The 13,478-nt window shown below is 37.5% G+C and overlaps 1 protein-coding gene across 1 annotated transcript in view; it reads right to left on the bottom strand.

Annotated features, from left to right (window-relative positions):
- LOC125236896 (A-kinase anchor protein 13-like) overlaps positions 1–13,478 on the bottom strand; it is a 279,055-nt gene that overhangs the window by 32,745 nt on the left and 232,832 nt on the right. Inside the window, exon 9 of the mRNA XM_048143813.1 lies at positions 10,828–10,956. Within this exon, the coding sequence (XP_047999770.1) occupies positions 10,828–10,956 (129 nt within the window). The remainder of the gene's footprint in view (positions 1–10,827; positions 10,957–13,478) is intronic.

The raw sequence follows: 13,478 nt of genomic DNA on the forward strand, positions 1-13,478 counted from the left end.
GTTCGCGATACGAGTCACCAGTGTTTGGGGTGCGAGGAGCGGGCGGGGAATGTGTTAAGCGCGCTGTGATTGGCCGTTTCAAGGACGGCGGGCAGTCGCGCCAGATGAAAAGGGACAGAAGTATGACTGTCCCTCTACTGACGCGTAAGTGGCCAATGTAAGTTGACCTATGCCGGCTCTGAATAAATTATAAATATGACTTATTTGTGGAATGTAATGCCGTCTGTTTTTAAATTTGAGCTTCTTGTTACCTTTCCACACCATTTCACACTACAGGTGGACATCTTTAAGGCATCAAAATACCCTTTTCCAATTTTTTTGTGCGAAAAACACGCGCTGCTTTCGGGTCTGTTACTTGGTCGATACTGATCGGGCACGGCGAGCGCCCGCGCTTATATCAGTGCAAATACTAGGAAGGCTGGCCACCGCGAGTCGTCTTGTAATAGATGTCTATAGGGGTTGGTCTGTGCCAGAACCAAACTCCTCAAATCTGAACGGCACGCTTATAGTGACTTTGGTATTTTTATAAGAACAGCGTGCACTCTCGTCCAGAACAGTGACATTTGGTGCAGTGGAGCTGCTGATGATGGTCAGAACCAAACTCCTCAAATCTGAACATTGAGAAATAATACATAGATTACAAAAGGACTTTTAAATAAGACAATTTTTAATCATGTATTTCTTATATTTAAAAAAGAAACAACCCCAATGAATGATCGATTAACGTTACACCGTTACGCCACCGTTTTTGACTTTCCCAAAAAAAAATTCTCATTCCTATTTTTGGCCTCCGGTTTTACCTCGTGCCAAATTTTACCGCGCTCGGACCGAAGATAAAAAAATCAAAGTCGGCCATTTTGAAATAGTGTAGTTCAAGCTTTTTTGAACTTTTTCCAACCGTTACGGAGATATGGTTATTAAAAAAAACTTCCATACAAGTTTCAATTTGCCTTCAAAGACCGCCACTTTGTATACTAATCTTGAGGCGGCTGTCCACCTGTGTGCCGAATTTCAGCGCGCTCGGACCATTTTGAAATATAAAAAAAAAGTCGGCTATTTTGTTTTATTTTTAAATGTCATTCGATGGATCTCAGATGACTGTACAACATTTGTTCAAGCACTTTTAACTTATTTGTATTATTATGGAACCATGGCGACTAAAAAAAAACCTCCACACAAATTTCAATTGGCCCTCAAAGGCCGCCATTTTGAATTTTTCAAAAATATTCTTTTTGAATACTAATTTTGAGGTGGCCATCCACTCGTATGCCAAATCTCAGCGCGCTAGGACCATTTTGAAATAAAAAAAAGGTATTAGTAGTATTATTAGTAGCCATTTTGAATTATTTTTAAGTACAACTTTTTTCTACTCCGAGACTTGTATGACATTAATTTGGTCGAGCACCCCCGGCTAACTTTTACGATTTAAAAGTTGCCATATAAAACAAAAGTGGCCAGTTTTCTCACATTTGCAGCAGTTTTAGGATTCCGTAGTCAACTAGGAACCCTTATAGTTTTGCCATGTCTGTCTGTCCGTCTGTCCGTCCGCGGATAATCTCAGTAACCGTTAGCACTAGAAAGTTGAAATTTGGTACCAATATATATATCAATCACGCCGACAAAGTGGTAAAATAAAACGTAAAGCGGGGACTGGTTTTCTTTTTATTCCAACCCCAACGTGTGATATATTGTTGGATAGGTATTTGAATAACGGTTTAATAATATCGTTTTTTGGTAATATTAATATTTTCGGAAATAATCGATCCTAAAGGAAAAAAAAGTGTGTCCCCCCCCCTCTAACTTATGAATCATAATATGTTTAAAAAATATTTAAAAAATCACAAAAGTAGAACTGTATAAAGACTTTCTATGAAAATTATTTTGAATTTGATAGGTTCAGTAGCTTTTGAGAAAAATACGGAAAACTACGGAACTCTACACTGAGCGTGGCCCGACACGCTCTTGGCCGGTTTTTCCAAAAAAAATTTATTTCATTCCAATCAAGGCTGCTTGGAGATTCTACGACCAAAATTTGAGTGCTCTACGACAAACTTGAAAAATCGTCAAAAATAGTCGGCCACTTAGAAAAAAATGGCGGCGTCAAAAACAGCCCAAGATCCTCTATGACATTTGGTCGAACACCCCCCGGCTATCTCCCGCCGTTTGGCCAGGCCGTCCAATATTTTTTTACCCGGAACAGGTAGACCGACGGTCGGATTTCTATAGGGTCGCAGGACAAACCTCTATACGGCCACACTAAACACTGCCACCGGCGGAACCTCCTTCTGGCTATTTTTGGAAAAATGTCAGTCGTGTTGCAGCTTTATATTATAATAGCTTTTGCACGCGGCTTCGCTCGCGTTAAAAAGAGACAAAAAGTAGCCTATGTCACTCTCCATTCCTTCAACTATCTCCACTTTAAAAAATCACGTCAATTCGTCGCTCCGTTTTGCCGTGAAAGACGGACAAACAAACAGAAATACTTTCACATTTATAATATTAGTATGGATAGATAAATGTGAGTAAAAAAATTACATACCTATTTTGATTACCATTTTTTTTTAAGGTAGGGTTAAATTCTTAACCAATTGGGATAATGTCGAAAGTCTGTGAAAAGGATTCTTATGCCATATAATGAGAATAATAACAATAATGGCTACCGCAGTCTCACCACCCGTGTTTGCACACACGCGCGCGCACACAGACACACGCGACTTTTGTTTTATAAGGTGTAGAGATATATTATACCGCCGTGCGCTTCGTGTCCATTATAAATGAAAATTAAGGAAAATATGGGAAATAATATTCAAGTTACAATTTATTTTACTGTTTTTGGGTTTTGTATTTAATTGCATCCATAAATATTTACCGTCATAAAAATTACACCCTGTATTGTGTAACTAAAAACTGAAATCAATAGTTACAATAATATTAATCACGGTATATGAATAGGAGTGCCGGATCGAATTAGGCACTTCAATATCGGAACAAAGGGTTCCGGAAATTCGAGGGAAATGTAAAATAAAATAATAGTGCATTAGGGTAATTCCGAAAGTCGTCTAATTACGAAAGTCACATAAAAATCACCATTATTTCCATCATATCAAGATTCCCTTTTCGGAATTACCACAGCATTTTTGTCATTCGGTATTACCCTAATGCACCACAATAAAACTTAACTATAGTTTAGCTAGTTTAATTCGTTTATTTTAGATATCTTTACGTGTTTTCGAGATTTATAATTGGTCTGTTTTCATTACTAATGTAATACAGTTCTTAAGGTTAGTAATGTATAAGTTTTAATTGGGAAGACATGCAAAAAAAAATCAGGAGAATCCCGCCAAAGCCCGAACTTCTGGCAGTTCTGGCAATCTTAAATTATGTATGACTGCGCACGAGAAGTAGGTACCTACGCCTCGTGTCACAGCGCGGCGTCGCACCAGCGGCATGCGCCAACCTGATTGGCTATCGGTTGCGCGCCACACAGCGCGAAAATTTAAAATACTACTCTATTGCGTTGCGTTTTATTCTGCCAAATATTGAAAACCCATGGATGAAAGTGACCCAAATTAAAAATGATGACTTGATATCATATTATAATTATGTAGACGTCAACTTTTTAACATGAAAATTTTTTGAGGCTTTGACAGGGTTTTTATTAAAAAAAAATTTTTTTTAACCTAAGCATTGGATGAATGTGACACACTTTTAAAATATATATATATAACAATGTCCTGAATAGTATAAGACTTCACTTACCAACTCTAATATTTTATTAGGTGTTTAAGGGCCAATATTAGACATTTTTAAAATATAATTAAACCCATCTATGAAAATGACCCAAAATGCATATGTACATCGGCAACCACGTTGTTTTTACATAGATACAAATAATTTCTTCTCGAATATTTTTTTGACTGAACACTGCTTAAAAATAGAAATACCTAAATTTCGAGCTAAGCAAGTACCTAGGACGACCCAAAATATTATTTTTATATTTGATCAATAGTCTGAAAACCATATGCAAAAAATAAGCAACATGAATATTATCGAAACCTCAAAAGTTATCGCTACCCGACTATTATAGGTTTATGAAAAAGCTATAAAAGGAGAAATAAAACACAGATAAGTAGGTATGAACAGAAGTATTATAATAACATTTTCTTTACATTTTTTCACTGATATCTTGCCTTTTTTTTTTTTTTTTTTTTTTTTTTTTTTTTTCCGTTTCCGGTCTCATACGAGTGAATACGTGTTGTGAAGTGATCCGTGAAAAAAATCCAAAAAGTGCTAAAAATCGATCGCGAACGAACTAAAAACATACAAATCGTGAAGCAAACGAACTAATTTACCAATCAAAATAACTATTTCGGTGGAAACAAAGTTATCCGAACGAGAAAATAGAAAAATAACAGTACGAAGCCATATTGGAGGTTATGTGAACGGGCGGACGCAAACTACCAACCTACAAATATCATCAAAACTTCAGCCGATACTGCCACAACAAAAAACAATTAAGAAGTTGACAGATTCAATTCTGACAACACAAGAAATCAAAACGTCAAATTTGACAAACGTCACGGTCATTCGGTCATTAAAGACTAACAATAACCTCAACTCACGAAAACCCGAAATAAATATACCTAAAAATGTCGGAGGAACAACTAGACCGCCTCTTCGAAAGAGTTAAAATCGAGATAGAAAGCCAGACAAAAACAATACTAGACGAAATGGACACAAAGTTACAACCTATCACGGAAGACAACAAACTACTCAAACTTAAGGTGGAAAACTTAGAAAGAAAGGTGGAAATTCTAGAGAGGGAAAAAAGAAATAACAATATTATTATCCATGGTTTACAAGAGGATGAAAAATCCACGGGCCAGTTGCTACAAAATGTCAAGACAATACTAAAAGAAGACTACGAAATAAACGTCGAAGACTACGAAGTAAACAAGATACACCGCATCGGAAAGGACACTAAAGGCGAAAAATCCAGGCCAATACTCCTAGGTCTTGTTAGCAACAGAAAAAAAGGAGAGATCATGAGGAACAAAAAGAAGTCGAAGAAATTGTCCATGTCGGAAGATTACCCAAGAGAAGTTATGGAAAAAAGAAAGGAACTACAACCTAAGTTAATAGAGGAACGAAATAAAGGAAACATTGCTTATTTACTACAAGATCAACTCGTCATAAAGGACAACCCAAACAATAAGGGAAAATACGACAAACGGAAAAGGGACCCATCTACCTCACCACAAACAGAACAACAACCAAGGAAACAACCAACTTTAAACATACCAAAGACCGGCAAAACAAATGCTTATGATGTGCTGCGAGGCACGACCCCGCATCCCTCAACAAGCGGACTGGGCACAAAACCATAGCAATTAACCAATAACAAAATAACATACAAACGGAAAACAAAAACAAACGAAAATATAACAACCAACCTACCAAAAAACCAAACAAAACCAATATTCCCCAACCCGGCTGGTCCCCGTGGGGAATTAGACCAATACCCTCCAAGCAAAAGCAGAATAAACAACAGTCACAGTATAAAAATATGCAGTTACAATGTGAGGTCACTAGCAACTCCAACAAGACTGTTAGAGCTGAATATAGCTATAGATAAGCTAGACTGGGACATTATCGGGCTTGCGGAAGTACGAAGAATGGGCTGTAGCATACAAGAACATCAAAATTATATTTTCTGCTTTATAGGACAGACAAAGGGACTTCATGGAGTGGGGTTCCTGATAAAGAAGAACCTCAGCAGGAACATTGTCAACTTCTCAGGAATATCCGACAGGGTAGCCATTTTGGACCTAAAATTCGAAAACCTACCATTATCACTTATTCAAGTCTACGCACCAACGGAAAGTGCTACACCAGAAGAAATAAACAAATTCTATGATGACCTGAACAAAGCACATAAGCTAGCAAATAAAAACCTAGTGGTAATGGGGGATTTTAATGCTAAAGTAGGAAATCCATTACCCCACGAAAAGGATACCAAAATTATGGGAAACTATGGCTACGGCAAGCGAAACGCAAGAGGAGAACGCCTCATATTACATGCACAGGAACACAGGTTGTCCATAATGAACTCGTTCTTCAAGAAAAAAATGACAAGAAAATGGACATGGAAATCACCTGATCAAAAGACAAGGAATGAAATTGATTTTGTTCTAAGTGGCAACCGCAAACTTATCACCAACCTGGAAGTACTAAATGGGATAAACTTTCCATCTGACCACAGGATGCTCAGATGCACATTAAAACTAGACACCCCAAAAATCAATCGAACATCATTCAAATGTCTGCCTAAAGCCCTGAAAACGGAAGAAGAGAAAACTGCGTATATTGAAAACCTGAAAGAAAACTTCACGCAGATAACCAAGCCCAACCAAACAACAGACATACAAACCTACAGCAATATACTGGAAGATAATATTACGAAAAGTTTAAAGCCAAAAAAATGTACGAAAAATAATCAACAAAGAATACTAACAGACGACACACTCAAGTTGATATCTAGACGAGCGGAACTAGTATCGATAAAAGAAAAATCTAGGGAAAATAGAGAAGAACTGAAACAAATATTCAAACAAACAAACAAAGCAATAAGGCACGACTATGAGGCCCATAGAAGGAAAATTATTGAAAAAAACATAACAACATTCAGGAGCTCGAAGCGAGCCTATAAAAAACTTACAACACATAAGAACTGGATTGAAAAACTCACAGACAAACAAGACGAAACCAAAACAAGAGAAGACATCATTAAGCGAGCTACAACCTTCTACCAGGAACTATATAGGAAACCATCAATAGAAATAGAAACAGAAATCGAAGACCAACAAGAAAATATGGCAGAAGCAGAAACAGTAGTCGAGGCAATAAGTGAGAGGGAAACAATGAGACATATAAAGAAACTGAAGCCTGAAAAAAGCCCAGGACCAGACAATCTAACTAATGAATGCCTGAAAATTGGAGCACCGATACTAGGTACACACTTGACTTCACTTTTTAACATGGCACTAGAATTAGAACAAGTTCCAACCCAATGGTGTCAATCACATATTATACTGCTTTACAAAAAAGGCAGCCCACTGGACATTGGGAACTATAGACCTATCAGCCTGCTATCAGCAACATACAAACTGTTTGCGTCAATACTGTTGAGCAGAATGGCACCAGATATTGATAAAAACCAACCAACTGAACAGGCAGGGTTCAGGCCTGGCTACTCTACAAACGACCACATACAGGCCACAGAACAAATAATAGAAAAGTACAAAGAATTCAACAAACCGCTGTATGTGGCGTTCGTAGACTACATGAAAGCATTTGACAGTATAATACACTCATCAATCTGGAGAGCATTAAGAAACAATAATATAAATGGAAAATACATAACAATTATAAAGAAGATATACGCTAAAAGTGTGAGCAAAGTCAAACTGGAACGAGAAGGAGAAGAAATTACAATAGGACGCGGCTTGAGGCAAGGCGACCCCCTCTCTCCCAAATTATTCATAGCCGTTCTAGAAGATATTTTTCAAAATATAGATTGGAAAAACGAGGGTGTGTGGCTGAAAAACAGACAACTCACACACTTAAGGTTTGCAGACGATATAGTCCTTTTTAATGAAACAGCTACTGGAATAAGAAACATGCTGCAAGCCCTAAACACAGAGAGTCAGAAAATAGGACTACAAATGAACGCAACAAAAACAAAAGTGATGACTAACAGCTACGAGCAACCAATAAATATAGAAGGAAGTAAAATAGACTATGTTCAAGAGTATGTATACTTGGGAAAACTGATATCCTTTAACAAAAACAGTAACGACAATGAAATTGACAGAAGAGTTAACATAGCGTGGTCCAAATACTGGGCTCAAAAAGAGATTTTAAAGGGAAACTATGGCCTGAAACTGAAGAAAATTATAATGGACTCCTGCATCCTACCCAGCCTCACTTACGCCAGCCAAACATGGGTGTACACCAAGAGGGTAAAGAGCAAAATTCTCGCATGTCAACATGCAATGGAAAGGAGCATCTTGAAGTTAAGGAGGATCCAGAAAACTATAACTTAGTAACTTTAATTCTAATTTTTATTAAATGTTATAACTGTTATAACTTAGTAACTTTAATTCTAATTTTTATTAAATTAGGACACTTTGTTCGGTTGTCGTTTGTTTCCTTTCTTTTAGTGAATATTTTAAATATATGATTTTGACTCATGGAGACCATATACATCTCTAAGGAGAATTAGATTAAGTAGATATACATTTTATTTTTAGTTGTGACATTTAGAGTCATTTGCACCTCTAAAGTAATTTTAGACTTTTTTTTTTGTATTTGTACTTTTTATATTAAAATTTAGTGTAGTTCTTGGTTGTAATTCGACATTTAGAGACCTTCTACATCTCTAATTAATTGTATAGAGTTAACTTTAGTTAGAACTTAGAATTAGTATTATAATAGTATCAATTGTAATTTCAACTCAATTTTAAATATTTTTTTAAATACCTATGTACATGTGACGTGTAAAAGTGCCCCTGTGGCCTATTTGCTGAATAAATTATTTTGATTTTTTTTTTTTTTTTTTTTTTGACTAGAAATGAAGAAATAAGGAAGAAAACTAAGCTGACAGATGCTCTTCAACATGCACTATCGCAAAAATGGAAAGGGGCTGGACATTTGGCGAGATACCAAGATAAGAGATGGACTCTACATGCAACCAGATGGCCAGGCCCCACTGGTAAGAGGAAGGATGGGAAACCACGCAAAAGATGGGTTGACGACATTGTAAAGGTAGCAGGAAGGAACTGGATGGACACCGCTCAGAATAGAGAAAAATGGCAAAGCTTGGAGGAGGCCTTTACCCTATCAGGGACCACAAATAACTAAAAGACAAATTAAATGAAAAGTAAAAAGACAAAAATGTGGAAAGAAGGCTAAATAAATAAATAAATAAATAAATCTTGCCTATGCTGTTGCCTAAAAGTTGTGTAGATTGTCCCAACACATTTGCTTCACACTAAAATACTTCATTTCGTATGTCTCATAGACGTGTATAGTTTAAAACGAAAGTTGATTCCTGTCGCGAGATACGATTTTGAAGGTCGGATTTTATACAATGTTTGTCGTTATTCTCGCCCTGATTTCGGATGTCATAATGGATCCACAACTTTTTCCAGGATATTTATTATTTTATTCGTGATTCCAAATATACCAAGACCCTTTTAAAGACTGTATTGTCGACAAATAGTTTTCATTATTTGCTGTCGAATTTTGATCTCATAGGACGCACTTGTGAATTTTTTACAGCATCGATCGATTATATATTCAACTGAAGCTCATTCTGCACTCGATCTAAATATAAACACACACATTTATTAACAAAATAAATTAAATTAAAGGTGTTTACAAACACAAATCGTCGCGCAATTAAAATAACCTTAAAACCACTCTGGTGTGTCACTGTCACTTTTTTATGTTTTGTTACTTCCACATTTTTACTGTTTTAAACGTTTTATAAGTATTTTACATTGCTAATAGCTCAAATTATTTTAAAATAAGCATAAACTCGTGAAATACGGGACAAATTCAAAACATTGGCCGCCATTTTGGTTCCTAGATTTACCTAATACGAGCCGTTAACCGGTGCTCTGGCACCGGTTAAATGAATCGTAACCCTTTTACTGACGGATGGCATGGTGCAACGCAAATATGGACTTAACGGTCGTCGGAGCCATCTTTAACGATGAAGGGGGCGTCAAAGTGTGCTGGTGCAACCGGCCCTAAGTCTGAAATAGCTGACCGAGCTGGAGCATAACGCAAACATTTGATTTCGTTGCGTAACTCGGTAATCGTTTCCATGCTAGCTTCAAACTTCGAGATAACTGCGGCTAAACTTGTTTTTAGGGCCACGATTTCCCTAAACAAGCTGCGAACGTCGACGTTATCCGGATCGTACGGCGGAACGATGATATCCGTGGCAACAAACTCCGGAATCCGGTCTTTGTACTCCTTCAGGATCTTCTTAATGTCCTCGAGACTTTTCTTCCCGGTTTCGTCTCCTCTCCGGTGAGGTACATAGGTGCCGGCAATCCCAAGGGACTCGCACAACACTCTCTTCGCTTCACAGATGTCGTCCACGGAAAACTTCGACGCACGCGAAGACATCCGGAAAGCAGCTGCCGCATCCATCGCCCCTTCCAGTAACAGCTTGTCTTTTTCTTGAAGGAAAGCGAGGAATTCATTTACGATGGTTTGATTCGGTTTGGAATCTGCCATCGTGTCGATTACCGGTCGCGGCAAAGCGCGCGCGCTGATTTCGCAATTATAATTTAATTAAACCATCAATGCGTCTGCACCGCTGCGCGCATTGGACTCGATATGTCTTCGTTGAAGAAGAACGACGTATTATTAAATTAAGCTATAATATAATGTATTGAAATTAATTTCCATAGAGTACCCACCTAGTCTGTTAAAATTTTTTGATGAATACTTTTGCAAGTTAAATTGTATCTTGTTATTTAATGCATGTTAATTATAAGATGCAATGTTTTGAAAAGAAGTGGCCCGCCGAGTTTCTTGCCGGTCCCATAGTGGATACCCCCCTCCCAACTGAGGAGGGACTGAAATCTTCTCGAGGCTGAGGCGTAGGGTTAGAGCCGGCGTAGCTTTATTTGACGTTCATATGCACATAGTAATATGCCTACTTGAAAAAAAATTTTTTTTTTCATTTTCCTACATCTGGGTCACCGACCCTGGTTCTATGGGTAATTAATTTAGTTATCAATAACTTACCATGGATAACCTCCTGTCGTTTCCTATGCCGCTTGTCAAGCAGCAGCGAGTCTAGTATTTGTGGGGGGAGGCTGTCTGCCCACTGTGGAGCTAACGGGTCTTCCTCCTCCGACCAGTCCGATTGGGAAGCTGAAATTACATAATTATACAATATTACAAATGATGTCAAAAATTAAAAATAACCGACATTCTAACAGAAGGCATACTTGAACTAACCCACCAGCCTTCAAATCAAGGGTGAACGGCACCTTCTGCCTACCACGTCTTCTACTCGGCTAGTCTGTGGCCATGAGTGAGCCACCCTTTTTTCACGGTCTATATCCAGGTCAATATAAATCAAATGAGCAAGACCATTTATAATAATAATAAAAAAGCGTCTTCACTTCTTCAGCATTAGCAAAATCCCCACAAACTGTTGGGAGATATTAAAGGTTTATCTGTTTATCCATTCTTGTGAGGACGGACTACGAGCCCCAATGCAAATGATATCGTCTAGTATGAAAAAAATATTATGTCCTAACTTCGACCTCAAAATTCAGGATGAATTAGATGATTAGTAGAACATGTAACATAAAAACAAGAGAGCTTATAATGCATATTTTATTTATTCAAAACATAAATTAACAATTTTCCTCACTAGTAAACAAAAAAACATAATTTCACCAAATGTAACACTCGCAAAAATGTTCGTCTTCAGCGTAGCCGATGCAGAAAAGAACAACTACCACTTGGTGGCGTCACCTTTTGCATCTAAAACGGCCTTAATTCTGAGCGGCATTGTATCTACCAACTGTCTATACTCCTCAGGGGTTATTCCATTCCAGACACCCACAAGTTTCTCCTTAAAATCAGCTTTGGATTTAGAAGGATCTTTTCGCAACTTTTTCTTCATTTACCACTACAAAGTTTTTATGGGAGACAAGTCTGGACTGCTGGATGGCCATGATATGGTAGGAATTTGTTTTTGTTTCAGCCACTCCATCGTTGTCTTGCCAGTATGACATAAGGCACCATCTCGTTGAAAAGTAAATCCATTTATATACTTGAACTTTCTTATAGACGGTAGTGAACTCTATTCCAAGATGCTTTTGTATTTCTCTGCATTGACGGTTCCATCTATAAATTGCAGACATCCCACACCCTGTGCCGACATACAGCCCCAAATCGTTTAAAGATGCTGGAAACTACATCTTGCGTTCAAGACAGTCTTTGTGAAATGCATCTCCTTTATCTTGAATGACTTTACTTCGTTCATCGCCAACTATGACCTCAAATTTGGATTTGTCGCTCCATATTATTTTTCGCCACTGATCGGCAGTCCAGTTTCTGTACTTTTGTGCAAATTTCAACCTGTTAGTTTTCTGCTTTTGAGTAAGTAATGGTTTCTGTTTAGCGGTGTGAAAACCGAAGCCCATTATTTTCATTACTGTCTTTCAGGTATCGACTGAAATGTTTATTTTGATCGCGTCATGCCATAGTTAGGTAAGTTCTCCTGCTCTTGCATGACGATTTTTCCTGATGATGCTCCTTAAAATCCTGCTTTCTCTTTGGCAGTTATTCTTCGACGGCCAGATTTATTTAAACAGGAGACGGTTCCGTGTTTTAGTTGATGCTGGATGATTGTATGCGCCGTAGATCTTGGCAAAAAAAGGTCTTTGGATATTTTGGAACGTAGATTTGCCGCTATTGTTACTGGAAATTATAATTTTCCTCACTGATTCAGGCACCGACTTACCTCTTGCTATTTTGGTATAAAAATGTTTGTAGAATAATTATATTTTTTACAGAATTTACCTTTTTATGTAGCCGTATATCATATCAGACGACTTATAATATTATTAATTCAATTTAAAATATTATTGTATAATATTAATCTTACTAAACTATTTTTATTTAAAATAGACGACCTATTATGCCTCAAATATGAACTAGGCGTATTTTTTTGCTTTAGATATGTTATTTTTATGATATGATTATATTAAACATATAACATTAGGGCATTTTGTACGGCGCAAGATTAAACTAGTTTTAATGGCTTAGTGTGTCGTGTATTCCATTTATCATCAAAGTCAATCTGGGTTTAAATACCAGTTTCGGAAATAAATATCGCACGTTGAAGTGTGACTAGACGATATCATTTGCATTGGGGCTCGTACTTAGAATTTAGAATGCCTCCAAGGACGACCAATAATTACATTGAGTTGAGTGATACATATATTTTATCAATCTCTCAATTCGGTCATTGTCCCGTGAAGTGTACTCGTATGGACATCATGGCAAGCTAACAAGGTACGTTGACAAACTGGTCCAGTCGAATTTAAACTGTCATGAATCATCAAGCTAATTTTACAGTTACGATAGGGTCGGTACGATCACGATACTCACATCTGAGTGCCGCGTGCGAACGCTTGGCAATCTCTGTGGCTACCATGATTTTTAATGTATACGTTCCTCGATATACCCATAAATTATTACTAAGTCCCTCCAAAAGCGAGAAGAGATAAGATAGTCGCCCCCGTGTAAATAAAAGAGAGAGAGAGGGAGACCGATTAATAAGAGTTCATCGCTCGGCGACGAACTATAAACTCGCTTGCGCTACCATCGCGTCTCTTTTATTTACACGGCAGCGATCTTTTGTTCGTTTCTTTCAT

The sequence above is a fragment of the Leguminivora glycinivorella genome, chromosome 20 (assembly GCF_023078275.1).
Source record: "Leguminivora glycinivorella isolate SPB_JAAS2020 chromosome 20, LegGlyc_1.1, whole genome shotgun sequence".
Classification (NCBI taxonomy): Eukaryota; Metazoa; Arthropoda; class Insecta; order Lepidoptera; family Tortricidae; genus Leguminivora; species Leguminivora glycinivorella.